The sequence below is a fragment of the Crotalus tigris genome, unplaced genomic scaffold (genome assembly GCF_016545835.1).
Source record: "Crotalus tigris isolate CLP2741 ecotype Arizona unplaced genomic scaffold, ASM1654583v1 scf7180000018940.2059657, whole genome shotgun sequence".
Lineage (NCBI taxonomy): Eukaryota > Metazoa > Chordata > Lepidosauria > Squamata > Viperidae > Crotalus > Crotalus tigris.
Window position 1 is genome coordinate 1,622,525 of NW_024097284.1, and position 13,723 is coordinate 1,636,247.

Here is a 13,723-nt window from a genome sequence, read left to right on the forward strand (position 1 = left end):
TGGCAAGGAAGGAATTGTGTTGGGAATTAATAAGATTCCCTGCATGAGAAGAGGGTCAAGCAATCAAGCGCTATGGTAGCCATGTTGGACTTGATGGACCCACTGGGTCTTTTTTTTGCTGTCAGTTTTCTATATTTCTATGTTTCATTAGCCCAGGCCTGTTGCCAGAGCACCGCAATCCAGAGAAGAATTGCTAAATAGTTTTCAGGAACAGCCAAAAGCAGCACAGCAAACAGTGTGAAACTGCCTTCAGCATCAGTAAAAACTTTCTGGATCATATTTCTTGTAAAGCTCAACTATATTTTGCTCTCTCATTTATTACACTGAGTAGCTATTCCAGTGCAAGAAACATTTTCCTCAAAGATTCAGTTTCCAAATATCCTTGACTAAACAGGTGACTACCAGATCATTCTCCTAGTTTACTAAGCTCTTAAAGATTGTACACATAGTAGTACATCTGTTTTCATTTTGTTCAGTTTGCTCCTAAGGGTGACATGGTATCCATGCTCCTTTTGGAAATTATGAACACTATTCATCTGCCATCACCAATTTATAAGCTATTTTAATGAGATAGAAAAAGTAGCATATTCTTTTCACAGCAGGGCTCAATAATAAATCACAGCTCTTAGACATCAGTTAGCTGGACTGGCTGCGCAGAAGTCTTAGCTTAGCTCTTTAGAAACTTTACTGCCTACAAGAATAAAATCTTACATACTAGGGTTGATTGTCCAAAATAATGCAAAAAATCTAATCTGTACAGCAACGCTCCTGAGTTTAAATGCTAGGCCTTTTTCTCAGTTCTATCCAAGTTAACAGATACTTGATGGCCTAAAATGGTATTTGAAGTATGTTTACAGCATGATTCTCCCTGGGTTTGCTAGTTCCTGCCTTGCCAATCTCAATTCTTACTGATGATAAGATTATTTTTGTTTAAATCTAATTATTTTAGTAGCTCAGGCAACCCTCTTCTTTCTTCTTTGTTGTATTATTATTATAGGTAGCATTCATGCCAATGGACAAATCCCCCAAAATGTAACCCTTAATACAACAAACACTGCAAAAACTGAAAAATCTGGTGCTATGCCAAAGATACATAATGTAAGTATGTAAGAACTGCAGTCCTCCCTATCTTTTTGAAGAAAGGGTCTCTCAAACTATGGTGGCAATTATCTGTAGCTCAGTTGTAGGATGAGAACGAACCTTCACCCCCATCCTACACTTTTGCTGAAGAAAAAGTCCTGTTCTCTGCCAGAAATGGGAAATAGATGCTGGAAACTGGCCAAAAACATTGCAAATTGTGGTCATATGACTGGAATGTTGCAAACAGCCATTTGTGAAGCACTCAAAGACAATCACACAACTACAGGGATGAGTGTGGCTGTTGAAACTTTGAAAACATGTTGTAAGCAGCTTTTGGAGGCTTCTTTAACTTCAAGCAGTCATTAAGCAATTGATTGTAAGTCAAGGACTATCTGTACCTTGCTTGGGTTAAATTTCAGACATTTTGTTCCTTTTTGTCCGCAGTTTCCCTTGGCAGTGGATAAGGGCACCCACTCCATCTACTGTCAAGTTCAGGGTGTAAATATATAACTGCCACTTACTGACTATTCTATACCTATTAAAAAAACCTTAAAATGCATCTAATATTTTAACGTCATTAAAAAAAGTTTTTAACATTATTTCTTTATAAAGAACGTTACATTTTGTTTCCAACCTCTTCCATTAAGTCTCTTTGTGAATTAACATTTCACAAGAGGGGAGGGGTAGCATAAAAATTTAGTAATTGCAATACTGTGGGTATTAGAGATACCAAATGCAAGTGAACATTAGGCATAGCTAAACCTCTCCTTATGCTTCGTTTTTTCTTTTATAATTTTGGTCCCATAGCTAGTTTGATTTTTTAAAAAATTTATACCAGAATGATTGCATGTATACTTCTGCTAACATTTTTCACAATTCCTCCTAAAAGGATATGTCTGCACGTTATTTTCATGAGGTGTGCATTTTGTGTAATTTCCTACCTATCAATATGTGTCTGTGTGTGTTGTGTATGTGTGCATTTAGCAATTTTAATTGCAAAATTCAAATAGTTTTTAAGGCAAGCTAGATTTCAGTTCAGTATCAATTCATATATTCATATATAAAATTATAGTAGTATATACATAATTTGTTGCCGTTATTTCGAATTTTAGTAAGGGGTGTGAGAATATATCAGAAGTGTTCTAGGGGTGTGGGGTATAGAAAAGGTTGGGAACCACTGGACTAGAGAATTTGGAAGTTGAAGTCCACACATATTAAATTTGTTGAAGTCGAAAAACACTGCTCTAAATGATTGCTTCTTCAATAATAGGCTATATACCAGTGGGAAACTCTTGACTGAATACTCTTTTTCCATAATCAGGAAGTATAATTTCTTGTAATTTCTTAGTCATATGCTAATCATTTTAAAATCATTTTTAAGGTTAAAAAACCAGATGATACCTTCAATGTTAGTCAAGCATCATCCCTACCTGTACAACAGGTGAAACAGATCCGCAAACCTGGTGGTTTGCACCCTCCTCCCCCTCCTCAAAGACGGTCTTCTACTATTGCTGTTTCATTGGACCTACCCACCATTGGTGAGAGGAAAAATCCAACTTTCTTACCAAATTATGAAGAATTTCCACCACCCCCTGAATTTATACCCCTTCCTCCAAATTTGGAAGATCTGCCACCGCCGCCGCCGCCACCGTCTCCGCCACTACCTGAATACTATGAATCTCCTCCTGATTTCACTCCCCCTCCCCCACCTTTTCTTGCTACTGGCATGGGCTCTGCGGAACTACTACCACCTCCGCCACTGCCTCTCCTCTCTGCCCCCGGCCTTCCTCCTGCCACCAAGAAGAAACCACCACCCCCTCCTAGAAGACAAGAAGAAGGTGCTTGTCAGGTTGTAAGACCAAAACAAAGTGGATCAGTTTCCAGGGGACATGCTGCTGAGCAAGGAGATTTCATGTCTGATCTAATGAGAGCATTGCAAAAGAAAAGGAGTGAGTCATCATGAACAAAGTAGGTGTAAACATCAGGTGATCTAAAGGAGTATATGCTAGAAAAAATTATGCAGACACAGACCAAAGGCTTGGTTGAGCTACTGGTTCAATTCCTATGCTCTTGCTTGAAGGCTGAAAAACACAATCAAGCAAAGGAGACGTCCCGGAGAAAAGCAGGTTTCAGAAAAATTGATTTGATCCAGAAGTTGTTTGTTTTTTTGTTGTTTTTTTTTGTAAAGAAAATCAGGAATAATTTAAAACCTGATTAACTTAATGAAGAGCTTTTTTTTTTTCAGATTTCGCTCCGTATCACTTGCATGTAAGAATAACCTGGATAAGGCCTTGGCAGTTTGGCTCATCTAAGCATAGGCTAGAATACTTTGCAGAAATAAGAGTTGTAACACTGAATAACAAATTCACTTCACAGTTTGTAAATTTCCTCTTTCATTATGGGGTCAAAATCTGCCCCATATCTGCCCCTTCTATTTTTTTGTTTGCCATATTTGGATATGGGGAAAATGCAACTCGAAACTTTCATCATGTTATACAATATACTATCTGTTTCCTCAGTTTATTTCAAAGTGAATTTTTTTTTCAGTGATTAATATCTGCAGACAATCTCTGGTTATTTATTTGGTGTAATGCAGGAACATTCTTTTGAAGATAGCTTTAGTTTTTCCATTCTCAACTACTAATTTAGTGATTGTACTAGAACCAGGTAATATCTGAAAATGTTTGTCTCAAAGAAAGTAATTTATTTCTTCTTACTTATATTTTATCATGTATATTTCATTTTTATTCTCCTTTATTTACTGCAATCTGAATAAAACTTATTTCTTCAATCCAGTGTTTAAATTAATTAAAAGCATACACTTTGGAAATTAATGGCTGGATTCATATACCTTATTAAACCATGGTCTGTTTTATGCTATGGCTTCTATAACATTAACAACTTTTACAGATACAGCAATTAAGTCAGTTATGATGGTGCTAAAAATTAAAATTTATAGCAAATTTACAAGTATTTGTAACCTTTCAACATCCCTTAGTCACTTGATCATCATTATAGTCAGTATATGTCTTGTGCCTGATCTGTGGGGGTTTTCTCCACCCCCCCTTGCAGAGTAGAGAGATTGAAGAGGAAGGGCTTGTAAGAGAATATGCTGTTTGCTTTTCTACTTATTGTAAAAAAAAGTCTTACTCAGTCAATAAGACTGAATGGCAGCCTGGGCCTGGGAACCATTGGCGTACAATATAAATAGCTTACATTATGTACTATCTTGATATCTCCATAAATCTCTCTGCTCTGCAGGAGAGAAGGAGAAGAAAAGCAAGCTATTTTCTTCTGCCAGTGCAATTATATTCCTTTTGAAAAATAACTACAGTCAATTGTTCTTTTGATTTCATTTAAGGTTCTCTAGTTTCCTGTACTTGCAAGTCTTAATATGTTAATTGTTTTTTTTACAGGTTCTTTTCTATAAATTGCTTAAGCCAGTAAAGTATTTTCAGGCAAAGCCTTAGTTTATATTTATTTTATATTCTTAATATGGCACTCCCAACTTAATGAGTTTTGAAATCTACCTGAACTTTAACTTTATTGTGCATAAAAAAAATGGCACAATTTATTTTGTGTTCTTCCAATTCTAACTTTTGCTTATTTCTTAGCAACAACCATTCTTTCATCCAAATCAAATAGCAGACCACAAAATATAATTTAAAATCAGGCAATCCCAATTCTCATTTCTTCGCATTTTGGAGAATTTTATATTTAACCCTTTCATAATTCATAATTATGGGACTGAACCTGAGACCCAGAAATAGAGTCTGGGGACTTCACGGATTCTTTAGAATAACTGAGAACAACCTCCTAGTGAACTTGCTGACCAGCAAGAGATTCTGTTTACAATACAAATATGTTCATGTTCAATTTTCAATTTTCAATAACATATCTAAAAGTTTAGTAAACTCCAAACTGCAGATTCTCCTAGCTGCACATTTGAGATCGAATTACAAGCTGGCCTGTGAAACATTGATGACTGTATTCCAAACACAGAACAAAAATGACTCAGTGGCCTTTGATTTACCAGGCAAGCAGGAGGAGCAACTATATTATGTTCACCATGCACAAATGATGTGAATTTTGCAAATTGCATTAATCGTGCGATATCATACTCTGCATGAAAAATCTATGTCAATGGCTAAAAAAGATATACTGGAAGGAAAGTCCTGGGTTCCTTTGGGCTTCTGGTCATAGTAGTTTTGATTATTTATTATTTATATACCACTCATCACAGTTTGACTCTAAATCAGAGTTCTCCAACCTTTCCCCGGAGGGGAGAGCAGCTTCCAAACTGCCAGATTTGTGCTGGCGGCATGTGCACCCCATGGCGGCTAGTGCCTGTTCACACATGCACAAATGGGATGCACACACACACTCGTGCTAGTGTTCCCATTTGCGCCTGCACAAATGGTTGTGGGCTCTAGCACGAGTGGGAATGCACGCCCACACGTGCACGCCCTGGCCAGCCATTTCTTTGGCCCACTGGCCAAGAGCCCGCAACCCAGTACCAGGCCGCAGCCCATAGGTTGGGGGCCTCTGCTCTAGATAGCTTGAAATATAGTAGTACAATATAAATATAAGTATATAAATATATATAATTACATAAACTAATGTAATTGTAGAAAGAAATGTGGAGTGTGGTGGCTCATGAGGTTAGGGCATTCAAGACCTGGCTGCTCCTGCATGGTAGGGTGAGTTCCCATCACTCGCTCATCCTGCCAATCCACAGTTCTAAAGCAGGTGATCACAAGTAGATGGATGGGTACCACTTTGGTGGGCAACTTAATGGGGACATGAAAGGAGCTCCCAACTGGGTATCCTCCAGGCAAAGGTAATGTCACCAGTTGATCCTTTCACCATGGAAACTTCGTGCTTCCGACAGAAGTATAATACAGTGTAGTTCAAGAAGTATTGGAAACAGCCAAAGTTATAGGAAGGTTAAACAGAACAGGAGAAATGGAAATGGAAAAACACAGTAACAATGATTACTATGACTATATAATGTGCTGCCTGTGCATCCTCTCTTTGGGGATGTTGGGACCTGACCAGTGTTTGTTTAATATTTAGGATTTTGTAACTGAAAAGCCTGCAGACTTTGGTGCTGTTATGGTCACACAGCTTCACATCTGTATAGACTTTGGAGTGGGGATTGAGGGAAAGACAGAAGCACAAACAAACTCTGTTTTAATTTTGTCCTGTGCGTTTTTTTGAAAAGGCATAGAAATAAGATATAATTTAGCTTCTCACAGGAGGGAGAAGAATCAGTTTGCCAAAAATAAAAATTGCACCAGGATATCCACAAACACTGAGTTCCATTTTAATCTAGCCTAGCGTGTTGTAGAAATCTAGCAATGGAAAAAAGAAATTCAACAATAATACAATATATTACAGGGAAATGACACCTTTTAATTTAATTAGAAATTATTTTCATCAAGATGAACAACTGACTTTAACATCCTTAGCCCAAGCAGGGGGTCGCTGTGCATAACCAGCTCTTTCAGCCAATGCCTGTACCTGAAATGGATGTTGCAAAACTTGTTGCAAGAAGCGAACCTAAAAAACAAAAGGGAAAAACAGGTGCAGCAGATTTGAAAATGCTTAAACAATACCTTGGTCAGTTAAAGAGAAAACAACTTTAGTCTTTTGTGTATAAAGATTATATTAAGGCAGCTTGTAAATATGTTGTACCTCTGAAAAATCATTTATTTCCGCCTTCTGGACAGCTGATTCTGCCATCCAATTTCTAAGCACATATCTTGGGTTAACAGCTGCAATCAAAAAGAAAATGAATTGCAGATACAAAACATGTGTTTCACTCGAGATCTGCTATACCAAAATCTAGTTCCTTATCACTGCTAGAATAAGAAAAACAGATTTCAAAGATCTGAAAGTAAAAAGAAAAAGATAAAACTGAATAGCCATTGTTCACCATAGTACATTTTATGCTGAACCTGTACTAGAACAATACAAGATGTTGCCAAATACCTCACTTTTTTTCTAAACTGGAAACTTTAATAAAGGTGACAGCCTTTCCATTGCTTCCTTCTCCCAAAATCTGGTTACAGCATATTATAATTGTTATATTAGGCAACAATAGAGAATAATAAATTGCAATTCCTAAAATGATAACATTGTACTTATTAAATTTATATGCCACTGATAAGGCATAACATGAATTTATGAGCCCCTCTCGCCTTAATGAATAAAACTAATTATTTCATAAAGTTAGGGTTAAAAATAACATTTTACATTTATTCACTGCATTTTAATCTCTGTATCAAAAAAACACAATAGAACCTTACAACCTTACAAATTAAAACCATTCCATTCAACATAAAAAAAAACATTTAAGCTTTATTTTTAAGGAGACAGCTTGCTTATTTTTGCTAGCTAATTTTTTCCCTAGGTTTCATTTTAGAGGCAACCCTGTCGTTCTATAAAAAAAAGTTCCCCAGTGTTCCATGTGTCAATGCAATTGCCTTTTTTTGGAAAAAGAAATAAAAGGAGGAGCAAGCAGCCATCTAGATCTTGGGAAGTTTCCAGGATGTGGGCATTGTCTGACTGTTTTTGAATTCTAAATTACAAAGTCAACACAGAAAACTGCAAATACAGGGAGATCAAAATTAATCTTTAAATTGTTACAGTGAAATTGCATTGCTTTCTAACCTGTGTTTGTTTAAATAGAATGAAAGCTTCTCAAGCTTTCCAAGTGTTAACAATAAACATTTTATTTCATTGAACATACAGGTATTTAAAAGCTGAATCTATAAGAAGAGAAATGAACTTTTTGAACGACAGAACAAATTGTCACTATACTCACTGCTCATTCTTCTCCTTCTTTCATAGTCTGAATCATCTATATTCCTATAGAGTATATAAAAACAGATGCAAGACATTCAGTTTGAAACTATTGTTTTATATAGATTATCTAGGCTGATTTTGAGACAATGATTCTTAAGAATAGACACACCTTCAACCATGAATAGATATTGTGCATTTTATAACATGATATTTGGAGATGTGTAAAATGAAAAATGTAGTTTGTTCCATGCATGGAATGAAGATATGTTTGGCTAGACCATTCTAACTGAGTTGTGATGCAGCCATATTGAACCCCAGATCATTTAGATTAATCCAGATTTTCACCAAACCAAGATGGAACAAGCTTGTTTCATGTTTTTTTCTTGCGTCCTCCTGCTTCCTTAGACATAATAAACAAAGCCACTCTACTTATCCCCAATCCCACTCTTCTTTTTTGTCTCCATCACCTATCCTGGAATTCTTATTAAAGCACATGTACAGCCTGAAGATCTGTTGACTTCCATTCCTAGAATTAGCCAGCCACATATCTTATAATTGACAAGGTTGAGAAATTTAGCTGTAGAGTTATGCATAGATTAAACTCATAAACTCAAGATCTGTATTATAATCCATGCACAGATGGCTCAATATTGACTAATCTGGGTATGCAATGCTTTGTGCATAGAATGGTTAGCATATTCCCTATTTATCCTGTTCTACTTATTTAAAATTACTTTAATTGTTGCTACCTAACCATTGAGTAATTGAACTCGGACTCTCATAAATAACTGAAGGAGTTGAATGGAAAACATAAAGTGAAATTAATTTTCCTGTTCTTTAACATGTAATTATAATTACAGTAAATTAAACCCACTATATTTACCTTTTTAATCTCAAGAAGTACATAGCAATCCAGGTTGAAAAGTTCTTGTGTTTGGCTACATCTTGCAAAGCCCAGAATTCCTGTATGAAAATAATTGAACACTTACAGTATAAAACAAAGGAATTCTTAACACTTGTCAATGAAGTTTAATATTCCAAAATAGACTTGTATAGGACTGCAGTCAAATATTCACTTCCAGTAATAGTTGCTAAATCAGTATTAAAGAGGAAATAGATTTGGGACACAATGCAGGATTAAGGTAATCTATGTCTCTGGAAAGAACTACTGTATGTCCATCACACGCCACTGGCCAAATATCTCTCTGCACATGAAAGACAGCAACATTTGAATATCCTGGATCAGGCTTAGGATTTTTCTTGAAATTAAAACCCATTTAGTTGGCTTGGAGGGCAATGAGTTTGTTCAATACTGACAATGCCAGGCTGCATCCGGATTGTGATAAGCTGGTAGAGAAAACAGCCTTTGTAGAGAAATCAGTACAGCAATTTGGCCTTTCAATAACAAGTAGATGCCAAATTATTGTTAATAGTAGGAATCTGTATGGTAGTGTCTATTTTGCAATCAGGCAAATGTATAGACAGCCAGGCATTTGGAATAAGAGCAGACAAGAGATTCAGTATATCCTGGAACATTCTAAGTGCCTTAGGATTCTTGCATTACTGGGAGGCATTTGCCTTCCTCTCAATGTTTAGTTTGCATTTGGAAAGAAAACTTATCAGAGTCACAAATCTTTTGCTACCATGGAAACCTAGATAGATAGACATTGGAATAGACAGCTGTTCCAATTCTGCTCTTCTTTTTTCTAAAAAACAAATATTAGGTACATTATTTAAAAAAACTTGGTATCCAGCCAGATTGTGACATAATGTGCAATTTTATGAAAAAGCCAGGTAACAGTAAGTTTTTGTCACATGTCTCAGCCCAACTCACCTCACAGGATTGCTGTTGTAAAGAAAATAGGAAGTAAGAGTAGTATTAGCCACATTCACAACCTTCAGTCATAGAAATAATAAAGGTGGTATATGTGTGTATGTATATGTGTTTATGGATATCATCATCATTTTAGCCATTTAGCCAGAGTTGTACCTAAAAATCAAGCTAGAGCGGGTATGGGGGGAGTGGAGCTGCCCCACATGCCCGCACCCCTTTAATGTTGCAGCCTAGCCTCCCATGAATTGACACCTGCCTCACCTCGCTGGCCCACTTCTTCTGCAACGCCCCCCCACCGGCCTGCATTTCACTTTCAGAGGCTTTTCTGTAAGGCCCTTGCAGGCAAGAACTGCATCAATCTGGAGCTCCATTCTCAGCTGCAGAGACATTTCCTTTGGCAGCAGAAGAAGTGGGCTGGCTGGGTGGGGCTGGGAGTGCTGCTGCCGTGGCGAGGTGAGACCGTGGAAAAGACACTCCCCCAAAATAAGACCTGGTGCCTCTTGGAGACAAAAACAAATAAGACCTGGTCTTATTTTTGGGGGAACACTGTGTGTGTGTGTGTGTGTACCGTGTTTCCTCAAAAATAAGACCTGGTCTTATATTATTTTTCCTCCAAAAAAGGCACTAGGTCTTATTTTCAGGGGATGTCTTACCCACTTACCTCAGGACCGCTGCAACCAGGCCTCCCACACCCCAACACGGTTGTGCTGCCACCCAACTTTTTCTGTGGCCACTCACAGCAGGAAGACACATGGTGCGTCGCCTCAGTGCTGCTCGTGTCATTGCACCAGCGCAATGCACCACACAGTGTCCTATGAGTGGAGGAACTGGTGCAGCACACCACCTGGCCTCCTGCCACAAGCAACCAGAAGTGGACGGGGGTGGTGCTGCTGGTGCCGCTGCTCTGAGGCGAGGCAAGTGTCGGGGCTTGGGAAGTCTGGCTATGGGGGCCCTGAGGCAAGTGGGTGCAGTTCCTTCCTCCCACCCTGCCCTAGCTTGATTTTTATATGTGTGCCTCACCTCATACACGTTAACTAAGGCTTATTTTGGGGAGTAGGTCTTATATTAGGCAAACAGGTAAAAATCAAACTAGGTCTTATTTTCAGGATAGCTCTTATTTTCTGGGAAACGTGTGTGTGTGGGGGTGTGTGTGTGTATATATATATATATACATATATTATCCTCTACCAATTCCGCTTTCACAATCCATCCTTTTAAAACAAAGAAGAAAACTCATTTTCTCTTAATAATGTATCAATACCTTAGGAATGTTGCGATCTTTGAGTTGGTTTTCTGAAATCTCACCGAGTTGCCAAAAAGTCATTGTGAAATCTGCTCTTGTATCTTCCATGAGCTAAGAAATAGGATCACATTTTTGTGTCAGCCTTTACTGATAACTCAAGGTATAGAACAAATATTTAATCAAAGAAAACAACTCACTTTTAGAAGGAAAGCAATCAAGTAGTCATCATCCTCATTTTCACCTAGCAGACCTAATTTTGTCTTGAATAACTCTAAAAAGCTGAAGATGAATGAAACAAATGTATTAGCATGGCAAAACTGGATATGACACAGAAATATGTGCAATTTTTGTTAAAAAATAGTTCCAATGATTACATACCCTTTATTATATTGTTGAGGGTATTCTTCAAGTATTTGAGAAGCCCTGTTCAGAAAAGGTGCAAATGTTTCAGCAAAAAAACTAATAATAACTTTTTCAGAGGTTATTGTTCAGATATTGAGACAGGTACTTTTCCTAAAGGCAACTGGACTTTTTTGGATTTTTTATTTAAAAACATTTTGATTCTCTTTCAAGATGCTTCTTCAATTCTGACTGAACGGTGGGGAATGGAAGGATTTATATTCTTTGCAGTCATCTGGTTGTTAGCAATCTGATCACTGCTAGTTTGTCCTCCATTATATGTAAATGCTTGTAGGTTTTCTGTATACTTCCATGTGAGGTTTCTGCCTTTCTTAACATCTACTGCACAATCCAGGAAAACCAGACAGTTTGCCTACCAGCAAAGAGAGAAAAGAAAGAGAAAACATATCAAGGAAGCCCCCACAATGTGGGGCTACCCCATCTGGGCCTTCATCAAATCCAAAAAAGCTTCCAGCAGGAACTTCTTCATAACAGACACAGAAAACAACAAATGGAACAACGTTGTCATTCCATATGTTGCAGGAATATCTGAAAAGCTCAGAAGGATTTTTAACCAACACAACATACGTGCATACTTTAAATCAAAGAATACGTTAAGGCAGAAACTTGTCCACCTCAAGGATAAAGCACTCAGACACACTTGTCGTACGTGCAGTACATAGTAAGACATATGCAGATCTGAACATTGGGGAAACAAAACAACCACTTCACAAACACCTGAGAAAACACAGGGAAACAAATCAATCAGGACAAGATTCAGCAACTGCATTCGAAAGACAAAGTCACTCTTTTGAAGAGAGCAAAGTTCACATTCTGCACAAAGAGGCCATCTATATTAAAACTGAACAATCCCTGCTCAATAGAGGGGGAGGAATAAGACATCACCTATCTCTTATTTACAACACAATCCCTTCAGCAGTCCCAAGAAGGTCCCACATTCATTTGCATTCTCATTGAGGTGACTCTGAGGATAACAATAAACCTCCAAGTGGCCTTAATGACTCTACCGAGAACTAATGACTGACCCTCAGAGTGCTAATGATTAGATGACTACACAGAATATAAATTCCTCATTCCCCACCATTCAGTCAAAACTGAAGAAATTTCTGGGATGAGAAATGAAATGTTTTCAAGAAAAAAAAACCCCAAGAAAGTCCAGTTGCCTTTGGAAAAGCATCTTTGGAACAACCATGATCTGGATGATTGAGCATATCCATAGATATTTAGGCATTAGACATGTTACCCTGGATGATCTAGTAAGATGGATAATCTGCATTTGCAACCTGCTAATATTTGGCAGCAAATGGCTGATCTTTCTTTAGTCCGATCTGCATTTTTCCCTCAGTAAACATAAAAATAGATGAGTTAAGTTCTGATAGGATTAACACATCTATTTCATGGATGGGGAAAAGTCAAGGAGACAGACAATTCCAACCATAGCCTTTCCACTGATTCTGTGTTGGATGGCTAATTCCCTGGTTTATGTAATTTCTAATTAGTTCAGCAGAAATTCCAAGAGTAGAGAATATTTGTCACTCATGATTCTTGCTATTCTTTAAGGTTTTACCAATACACAGAGAGAGATAAACCCAGCCACATGCCATTTAAAAGATACAACCAAAAGTCAAGAAAGGAAATAATCCATTACATATCATATCCACCAGCCAACACTAGACAAGCAGAAAGAAGCACCCCATAAACAATTAGGAGAAAAAAAAGAAGCTTAAAGAACATTAAGAACTTAACAGCAGGAATTATTGGAATTCCCATGAGAGCAGAAGATAAATACTCAAAGAAGAGTACTTATTGGGTATGTCTAGTTTAATGAAGAGAAGGGTGAGGGGGGACATAATAGCAGTGTTCCAATATCTCAGGGACTGCCACAAAGAAGAGGGAGTCAAGTTATTTTCCAAAGTGCCTGAAGGCAGGACAAGAAGCAGTGGATGGAAACGAATCAAGGAGAGAAGCAACCTAGAATTAAGGAGAAACTTCCTGACAGTGAGAACAATTAACCAGTGGAACAACCTGCCTCCAGAAGTGGTGAATGCTCCAACACTGGAAGTTTTAAAGAAGAGACTGGACAGCCATTTGTCTGAAATGGTATAGGGTTTCCTGCCTGAGCAGGGGGTTGGACTAGATGACCTCCAAGGTACCTTCCATCATCATCATCATCATTATTATTATTATTAACAACTATAATATACAACCAGCTTAAAATTGTATGAATCAACCAAAAGTGGTTTTCCAGGATTTCAATCTGAAATCTTTTTGTCCATCTGAAGATTTGGGGTTGAGTCTAATATTTTCTGTATGTCATATAAAGATGTTTTTGCCAT

At 37.6% G+C, this 13,723-nt stretch overlaps 2 protein-coding genes across 7 annotated transcripts in view; one reads left to right on the top strand and one right to left on the bottom strand.

Annotated features, from left to right (window-relative positions):
• Positions 1 to 3,871, top strand: part of LOC120314496 (amyloid beta precursor protein binding family B member 1 interacting protein) — a 51,325-nt gene extending 47,454 nt beyond the window's left edge. For 2 of the 3 annotated variants that reach the window (XM_039357643.1, XM_039357645.1), the window contains 2 exons: positions 998 to 1,098; positions 2,462 to 3,871. In XM_039357643.1, the coding sequence (XP_039213577.1) occupies positions 998 to 1,098; positions 2,462 to 3,043 (683 nt within the window). In that variant the 3' untranslated portion in view covers positions 3,044 to 3,871. The remainder of the gene's footprint in view (positions 1 to 997; positions 1,099 to 2,461) is intronic. The other variant, XM_039357644.1, reaches the window with a different exon arrangement.
• A 2,513-nt stretch (positions 3,872 to 6,384) lies between these two features.
• The window catches only part of LOC120314497 (protein adenylyltransferase SelO-like), a 42,281-nt gene continuing 34,942 nt past the window's right edge, over positions 6,385 to 13,723 (bottom strand). For 2 of the 4 annotated variants that reach the window (XM_039357649.1, XM_039357647.1), the window contains 7 exons: positions 11,346 to 11,390; positions 11,165 to 11,246; positions 10,986 to 11,078; positions 8,774 to 8,853; positions 7,910 to 7,953; positions 6,778 to 6,857; positions 6,475 to 6,642 (listed from right to left, as the gene is read on the bottom strand). In XM_039357649.1, the coding sequence (XP_039213583.1) occupies positions 6,520 to 6,642; positions 6,778 to 6,857; positions 7,910 to 7,953; positions 8,774 to 8,853; positions 10,986 to 11,078; positions 11,165 to 11,246; positions 11,346 to 11,390 (547 nt within the window). In that variant the 3' untranslated portion in view covers positions 6,475 to 6,519. Of the gene's footprint in view, positions 6,643 to 6,777; positions 6,858 to 7,909; positions 7,954 to 8,773; positions 8,854 to 10,985; positions 11,079 to 11,164; positions 11,247 to 11,345; positions 11,391 to 13,723 lie in introns of all 4 variants that reach the window. The other 2 variants (XM_039357650.1, XM_039357648.1) reach the window with 2 other exon arrangements.